The sequence below is a fragment of the Solanum dulcamara genome, chromosome 8 (assembly GCF_947179165.1).
Source record: "Solanum dulcamara chromosome 8, daSolDulc1.2, whole genome shotgun sequence".
Classification (NCBI taxonomy): domain Eukaryota; kingdom Viridiplantae; phylum Streptophyta; class Magnoliopsida; order Solanales; family Solanaceae; genus Solanum; species Solanum dulcamara.
The window spans coordinates 75,241,568-75,250,918 of NC_077244.1; the positions used below are offsets into that span (position 1 = coordinate 75,241,568).

General features: G+C 29.8%; 1 protein-coding gene across 1 annotated transcript; it reads right to left on the minus strand.

Moving 5' to 3' along the window:
- Positions 1 to 283: 283 nt before the first annotated feature.
- Positions 284 to 1,925, minus strand: LOC129900973 (agmatine hydroxycinnamoyltransferase 1-like). Its single transcript, XM_055976078.1, has one exon. The coding sequence runs from the start codon at positions 1,796 to 1,798 to the stop codon at positions 464 to 466; it is 1,335 nt and encodes a 444-aa protein (XP_055832053.1). The 5' UTR covers positions 1,799 to 1,925; the 3' UTR covers positions 284 to 463.
- Positions 1,926 to 9,351: the final 7,426 nt, after the last annotated feature.

The window sequence follows — 9,351 nt, forward strand, 5'->3', positions numbered from 1 at the left end:
AGCGAAGAGTATAGAAAACACTCCTACCCTTCAAACAGTGGCGGAGACACATACATACATGAGGAGTGTCGCTTCATCGAAAAATTACTAGATAAATTATTTTTTTATATATATATTATGACACTTCTTGACTTCTTAGTGATTTGAAGTTCTAGATATTTTGACAGATCTTAGTCAAAATTTTGGCTTCGCCACTACCTTCAAATATAGGAATAATTTTTCTCCATAAACCTCACTTACACTGAATATACATAAAAATTAAATTCTTCGAAAGAACGAAAGCTAGAGAGAAAATTAACTCTTCAACAATATATCCAACAACATATATATTAATATGTTTCCCACCCTCCCTTGCGCTTAGCAATAAGGAGGAAATAAAAGATTGAAATTTAAAAAACATATATTAAAATGGAATAAAAATAAAAGGAGAAGGCTACAAATAATTTTTCATATTATTGAGTAATTAATTCTCAAGCAAGTCCAAAGAATAGCAAATTTTCTTGAAGGTTGACAAGTAGTCTTGAAACAAAGGAATGAAAACATCAATGCTTCCATCTCCAATGAAGGATGGTAGAAGAAACATCATGCCTTCTGTTGGGAAATATGAAGGCATGAACATGTACGGACACCCGGTTCCAAAATCTAAGTCGTAGAATGGAAACCTTAACCAACTATCAACTTCGAGATCAGGACATAATATGTGCTTGTTCATGTCTGCTGTCGGGATGAGATCATCTTCTTCTTTTTTGTGATTAGCAAAGTCGATGAACGATCTGAAATAGTTGTTGTTTACTTTTATAACCGCTTCATGAATGAGTTTTGTTGCATAAGGAAGAGGCTCTCTTAGAAGATCCTTCACTTTTGATGTTGGGAATGCCCAAAGTACTAAGTTTCCAAAGTACTCATTAGGTACTTTAGGGTTCAACCTTGTTCTACCATTGACTGAGATTCTTATATGAGTGGTCTCGAAACCATTTAGGCCCCGAGCTTTAGTGATGACCCTCCATAAATGTGCAACGAGGCTCTCAAATGTGCTATAAGATTTATTATTGTTATTGTTATTCATCAAAGACGCTTTTGCCTTGAGTTTCGCTAGAAACTCCACGGTGAAATGGACTTTGTGCACTACTATATCTTCCGTTTCATGATTAGTACTTTCATTGAGTGAATTTTCCTTTTTGACTAATTTTGACATAAACTCCGCCCCTTTATGCTCATACTCGATGAGAGGAGGATTTCGAGGGTTGAAAATTGTACGATCATGTAAAGGAAGTGGATTAATGTCAAGTCCTCGACAGGCTTGACCCCATGCAACTAAAAAGTTGCTAGTGGAATGGCCATCCGCCACAGTATGGTGCGCGGTAAAACCAACCACCAAGGAGCCACAAGTAAATCTTGTGACTTGAACTTGCACCAATTCGACCACATTATTCAAGCTAGGATGTAGGTTAAGCAAAGAAGCCGAAGGCTTAAAGGGCATTACTTTATCAAGAGTGCTATCGGCTGATGCCTCAACGAATCGAACACCCTCATCATTGAGTAAAATTACTGGATTTTCATGTTGGTCTTTACCTAATCGCCCTGCCCACTCCCTGTAAATCGCTAGCGCCTTTTGTAGCCCCAATTGAATCGCAACGTTTGGTGGAGTGGGAGGGCGATAGGCATAGATGACAGCAATTTGGGCCTCATAAGTAACTTTATCAAAGACACTAAGGGGAATATAGTTTTTAGTAGGAGGGATAATGTTGTCTTCATAGAAAGGCTTAATGATTTTTGAACTTTCTATTTTGACCTTCATGGTTCTCTAATTCTTTGATTTTGGCTAAGTAGATAGAAAGAAGAGAAGAGAAGAGAAGAGAAGAATGGCTAATTAAGCTCGAGTTATGGTAAAGGCATGAGTTGGGTTTTTATAAGTATATAATCATGCAAGAACAGTCCTACAACTGGCTAGTTAGACGTGTTCTATGTTATAGAGAGGAAAAAAAGAGACAAAAGGAGGAAATTAAATAAAATAGTGGGCCTATATTATATCATTCAATTAGTGTGGAAGTGATTAAATGTTAATTAGTTGTCTTAGTTAGCATGTTAATTAGTAGCTCTTGAAGATGCTTCACGGACCACTTCCATATTATTATTTTTTAATTTGTGAATTAGGGCTGACTTTCTTTAATGTGGTATTAATTTTTAATTGAATTACAATTACCTCTTGCCAACCTTGTGACTGTATACAGTACTGATAGTCATGTGATATCAAGTTACCAACAACCTTAATTGTACAATTCATTGACAACTTCACAAATTTTAAATGACTGTGAATTAATTTTTTCGTACTTTGATCCATCCTTACCTGTTTTTTCTTCTAGAAAAATCAGCTCTTCATTATTCTGTTTTTTTTAAACAAAAAAAAATATGCTTGGGATAAAGATTTTCAACCTTTGTGAATCCTCAATATCTTAAACAAGTTTTGATTCATAATGCATTAATTGGACAAAATATTCATCTTTAAAAATGTCAGGTAATGAGGTATCCTAAAGTAAAAGTTATTTTAGATTATTATTTCTTTTGTTTTAATTTATATGATATTATTTGATTTGACATAAAATTTAATTAGGCGTTATCAAGTTCAATTCTCACATTTAGATAAGTTCTTATCAAGGATATAATGGTACAGAACAAGTCATATTCAAGTAGAGTTACTATTATGTCGGTAAACGAGTATTGAATATTTGATGGGAAAGAAAATATTATCGTGTTATGATGGACATCTAAATGTGTGTGATAGGCACATAGTCGACATTTAATGTACAGTAATTAACTTTAAGTCGAGACTTTCTAGCCACAATTAACAACTCTTTTTAGTTTTTTCGGTTTTTTAATGGCGGCTAATATGGTAATGAAAGGATTGAAAGCAGAGTCGACGGATGCCCATATCCTAAACTAACTAATTAAAGCTATAATATTTAATAAAGAAAAAATGAGATTTTTATTTTCACTCTTGGATCACTTTAATAAAGAATTTTCAATATATCATTTTGCACCTTTCACGGGTTAAAATGATGACAATTTTTTTTTATCTTTCCTTTACAAAATCTTTGAAAATGACAGAGATCTTAGATGAACTATCTTGACAATCTTGACATGTTAACACTCTTAGAAATATAGTTTAATCTATATCATGTAGGTTTTGTCAAATTATTTTCTCGTGGCTAATTTAATTGTATAATTTAATACGTATCCATCAAGTGTACTACGTAATTTTATAAGTGAAATTTGAAAAAAGTGAAATATACGTGATTTTTATTTCTATTTTCTGAAAATAAAAAAATTATTTTTGAAAAACCTCCAATAAGCTTAAGAAACACATTCAATAATGAATATGTCATGCATATTAGCGTAAAAAAAAACTCACAAAAACATATTCTTTATTATTATTTCTGAAAACTGATCTTTTCGCGACACTCTCTCTTCTAAAGTTTTGACAGTGTAAACATTACTAGTTTGAAAATCTGGTAAAATAATAAATTAACCTGTTATAATTGGACACACAGGTCGGTTAAGATTTTCGATTCAAAATATAAAGAAATAAATACTTAAATAAATAAAAAGCATCATATATAGTATAATAACTTAAATTTTAATTTTTTATATATAATATAATTTATTATCAAAGATGATTTGAATGAACTTCTGGCTCTCACTTAGCTTCGCCTCTAATATCAAGACATTAATATATTGTCTAACTTAAGTTGTTTTCTAATATTTCTTCTCCCCGTGATTTCTTTCTCTCAATCTTCTTCCTTTCTAATTCCATTTAGTCCACATGTATTTTGAATTCTGGACTGATTTCTGAGAATCGAAATCGCTTCGTGTCAACATTACTAATCACAAAAACAGCTGAATTAGGTGAAGACAATAAACACCAAGTAGAAAAACGACCACATTTGGCCCCCCAATAAATAAATGTCACCTAAATTGGATTAAACACCAAGAAGAAAAAACACCACATTTGGCCCCCCAATAAATAAATGTCACCTAAATTGGATTGGACCTTTAGACTTGTGGTAGATATGGGAAGAGACGTGTACAGCTTGGAATTAAATTGGAATATTCGTACTTCCCAGATAAAGACATGATAAAATTAAAAATGTTCACGTCTTCGATTTACAATCCATGTATTGCGACTAAAAAAAAGTTTTAAAATCACACATAAAACAATAGAAGTGGCAAGAATAAGATTCCAGTAAATTCGAGATTAAATTGTTTGTAATTCATATAAGGAGGATTTGAAGTAGCGCTAAAGTTCTACTACAAAAAAGTAGAAATATATACTTTATTCTATTTTAAAGTATTTTTTCCCCTTGAATCCTCTATATTAGGAAAATAACTTTTGCAGATGAATTTTATTTACAAGATAATCTCTTACTAGTCTACCGACTTTCGTGCCTATAGGATTTGCTTTTATAATTTCTATCTTCTAGTGTAGTACTTTGTTTTAGCACCCTAATATTTACATTATAGATTTATAGTTTGGGTATATATCATTGACCAATTTGGTGGAACTAAAGATCTTGGATTTGAATTTAAAAATTTTGATTTTTTTAATTAATAATGGATCTTACCGCATGATTTTAATTAATCGGAGTCTCAAGATGATTACGAAAGAAAAAGAAAGTGAGTATGAGATAAACAATATATTAAAGAGCCGTTTGGATTAACTTAAAAAAAATTAACTTTTAAACAAAAAATATGACTTTAAAGTCCCAGAGAAAGTAAGGGGGAGAATTTTTTAACTTTTAACTTCTTTTTATATATTTTAAATACTTTTTTATTTGTCAAACATTTTCAAAAATTAAAAAATAATTTAAAAATTGATTTAACCAATTTTTGAGTCAATCCAAATTCGCTTATACATTCTTATTAACTTGTCATTTTTATTTAGGAGAGTATAAAATTGAATCGAAAATCAAATTAAACCGCAAATTGAAAAAGAAAACTAACTAAGGGTTTGATTTGATTTGCTATTTCGAAAAAAATCCGGCTATACTTGAGTTGGTTTGATTTGATTTTAATTAAAAAAAATTAATCCGAAACTAAAGCAACCCGACATTATATATATAACTTTTAAAAATTATTTTATACATGAACGTATTTATTTTGATATAATTTATAAATATTTTTATATTTTTTCATAATTTTTATCTTTCTTTCTCCTTTTATGTTGGCATCTTTTTTTTAGTCCATTCTAAAAAAAATATTATCTTAAAAAAAATATTATCTTACTATAATTAGAAATAATTTAACTTTAAAATTCTCCTCTTACTTTTAGTGAAAGATTTACAACAAATATCTAAGGATTATTTTTATTTTAAAAAAATATTTTTTATTTAAACACCTCGTCAGGTGAGTCACATATTGCGCATTTACCGCTTTCGAATTTTGAAAATTGGATTTCTTTATCTGGAAGATGATAAAAAAAAGGAACTAAAAAGAAACAGACGGGTATAAAAGCAATAATTGTAAACCACGATCGGGGCAAATAAAGAAATATGCTATCAGTATGACAAAAAAAAGAGAAAATGGAAAGGAAAAAAAGCTCTTGTATTTGACTATTAGGAATTCAATTGAGAATAGACTTTGAATAGATAGTAACAAGAAGGCATTTTTACTCTATTCACTTTGGGCTCGGAAGGAAGCAGCCGCCTTGGGTCAAAATAGCACTTGGTTCAGTTATTTTACTTAAAATTAAAATATTTTTTTTGTCATTTTCCAAATTGGAACTTAATTAAACTAAAGAGTCACGTTCTTTAAACGTCCGGAATGCTTGGTACCCTTTTTCTTGCTACTGGTTTATTTCTGTCCCACTTCTGCTTTCCTCACTCCCCGACTTGTTTGCTAATTTTTTTATAATTGAACAAAAGCGAGTCTGAATGAATATACTTAGTCGTAGAGCATTCCGAGTTTGATTGATGATCGGAGATTACAAAAGTATATCAACCGTCTATGATAATCAAATGATTTCACGTAAAATAAAATAAAAGAAGCATTTGTTACTATAAAAAATGAGACGGTCCACAAACACTCCTAACTCCTAAGTATGAGGTATATCACATGAATTTTTCTTTCCCCTTATTTTTACTGAAAGGCAGTGAAAGGACAAAGACGTGGGAAGCGGCGATTGGGGCGGAACCATCGGGGTCATTCGAATTTTTTTATGAAAAATTATACTAAAGTTATATTATTTTTATATAATAATTTTTTTTATGTATAAATAATAAATGTCAAACCCCAATAAATTCATGTATCTACTTCTTTAAATTTTAAACTCTTAAATTAAAATTCTGATTTCGATACTGACGGGCGACGGCGATACAGACCATACAATTCTCTAGTAGTACTTAAATTGTTGTTTGTTTTTTTTGCTAACGAATTTGATAAAAGTCACAGAACTTCAGGCTTTTTATTTATTTATTCGTCGGTCTCCTACTTCCAACGCCATACGCACGTCCCTTTTATTTATTCCGATGTGGGATCTTTGGTGTAGTGTGATTGTTTTTCATATATAGATTACTCCTTTCGTTTCGTAATTTGTTATATTTTATTTTAAAAATCAAATTAATTAATATTTATTTAATATATTAATATAAAAAATTATAATTTATAATATTTTTAATATTTAAAATTTAATTTTAAGATTTGAGATTACATTAATTTTTAAAAAGCGAAACATAATAATTAATATGTGAGGAAGGGTGTAGTGCACTAGCAAATGTAATTATGATAAAGTTTACGGATAAATTATAATTTTCAATTGCTTCACTTTATTAGGTTATCCGTTAACTGGGAAGAATAATTCAGCAGTAGGTTTATCTCTGTATTGACTTTGATGTCTACTTGTTTCTTTTTTAATTTTTTATAAGGAATTGTAATTATAATATTATGGTCAGTTTTTTTTAGGAGCTAACACTGTTCATTTATATACTTCAAAAAAAAAAAAAACTTGGCAATTTGAAATTTTTCTATACTTCAAATTGCCATGTGAAGGTTTGACAATTGACATTATCAAATTTTGTCTTAATTTATAATGGAATTGTGACCACTTGCTTTTAAATCTTTTGAGAATGTAAGTGTATTTATATACATAGTTGGACCAAGTTCATTATATATCTATACACATAGTTGGACCAGATTCATTATATATCCATAGACATAGTTGGACCAGGTTCATTACGTCCACTAGTTAGTTATGCCTAGTTTATTAGAGTTAGTTACAACTTTGTTATAGTTAGCTACAGCTCAAAGTTAGAGCAATGCTATAAATGCACGTGTGTAGATACAATTTCATTTTGAGAAGTATAATTCAACAAGAATAAGTTTGCTTTCCTTTCTCTTTTATGGGACTTCTCCCTTTCTGTGATTTCCACCATTGATGGTTATCAATGGCTACATTTGATAAAATCGTTTTTCCACATATATTTTCTGTTCTTGAATAATTTTTGACTGTCTACTAGAGTTAATTAGCAAGTGATCACCTAATTTCAGATAAGACGTCGCATAATTAGAAAGATATCTTCGATTTAAAATTCAAGCATTGCAATATTTATTTTTATTTATTAAAAAAGTATTAAATCCCAAATAAATATATATATCTCCAAAAGAGGCACTATCTAAAAAGATAAGAATGAGATTTTAATATTATGTTTATGCTTTGTATTTAATTATATGTATGAAAATAGTATCAGCATATTTTATGGAATAATATTTTTATACATAATTATACCTTTCTTTTTTTGTAAAATTTTAAAGTATTTTCTCTTTAGAGTAGTTGGTGTTAGACTGTTAGTAATGTAGATTGAGAGGCAAAACTTCATATCAAAAATGAAGTGTTCTCCACCAAATGTGTTGACGGTGTGTGGACAAATATATATAATATTGTTTGCTATTTTTATATAGGAGGGTTTAATTTTCAAAGCAAATACCCCGAACTATTTATTTTTTGTTTCGAAAAAATTAGTGTGGGCAGTTATCAACAGTGATATATTATTTATTTGTTTAAGTTGCACAATGACATACAGTGTAAGCCACTGGTTGTTTTTTAATGATAAACAAAAGCTGTTGTTGCTATTCTTCAGATGTGCACGGAATAAATTCTACTTTAGTATAGATGGGCAGTTCGGTGCACTAAAACTCCCGCTATGTACAGAGTCCGGAAAAAGGTCCGCTATGTGCACGAAATAAATTCTACTTCAGTATATTAGACTATAAATCATATCGGATAAATAAAACATATAAGACAAACCTAATGTAAAGAGCTTAATCAAGAAATTAAAACATACAAGAGATTTTTAAACTTGAGACCCCTCATTTTAAGATCACAAGCTCAATCATCCTTGTACATACTATTATGTAACATATATATATATATATATATATATATGAAAAAATTCCACGTAAATATGAATAGTTATCATAGATATTTATAGTCGTAATCGTGTGGTCTGTATAAGTCAATAGAAGCACAAAAGTTTGAGAGGCGGAATAAATTCAGATCATAAGTTCGTAACACAACAAACACAAATTCCATTTTTTTAAATCTCAAAAAATTGAAATTGCTATTTTTTACGTGTGCACTGAATAAATTATTTTTTATGCAATGATTCGTAAATTACAAAGAATATATAAATAACTAGACAAGCTTAAAATGATGAATTTGACTGAGAAGATATTGACAGAGGAATAAATTTCATTTTTTTGTACTATAAAAATTATTCATTGGATATGTAAGTAGTTTTATAGTGTTTGGTTAAAATAAAAAAACGTCTATATAGACTTGTCCAAACAAGCTCTAAATAGCAGAATGAATAGGAGTTTTGTACCTTTAATTAGAGATTTCGATTTGAAAATCTGAAAATAAAAAATTTCTTAGCAAGAATTACATAATGTCTCCTTCTTTAGCGTGCTCTATGTTGAACGATTCTATTAGTTGGTTCGATAAATTTCTTTTTTTTTTTGGTAACAAAAGATTTTTATTCATTGATCAAACTAAAGAGTCATTACATAAGGAGACTAGCATAGGCAACGTAGTGCCTATTCCGTCTCTTTCAAAAACAAAAATTCCAAAAGAGGGGGTATTGGGGTACAATCCAAAAGTATCAAGCTCATCCTTTTTTTTGCTAACTGGTCCACTACTCTATTAGTTTCTCCATACATATGCTTGATTGGTGCTTCTCTTGCTTCATGCAATAGGTATCTGCAGACTGCAAACGTCAATTAAATTTTGATTAGAACACTCTTTGTTAAATGACATGCCGGTGATTTCATAGCAATCAGTTTCGATTACTAATTAAGGGAGTT

Coding starts and splice junctions, on each gene's coding strand:
- LOC129900973 (XM_055976078.1), bottom strand. CDS start 1,798: ATGAAGGTCAAAATAGAAAGTTCAAAAATCATTAAGCCTTTCTATGAA.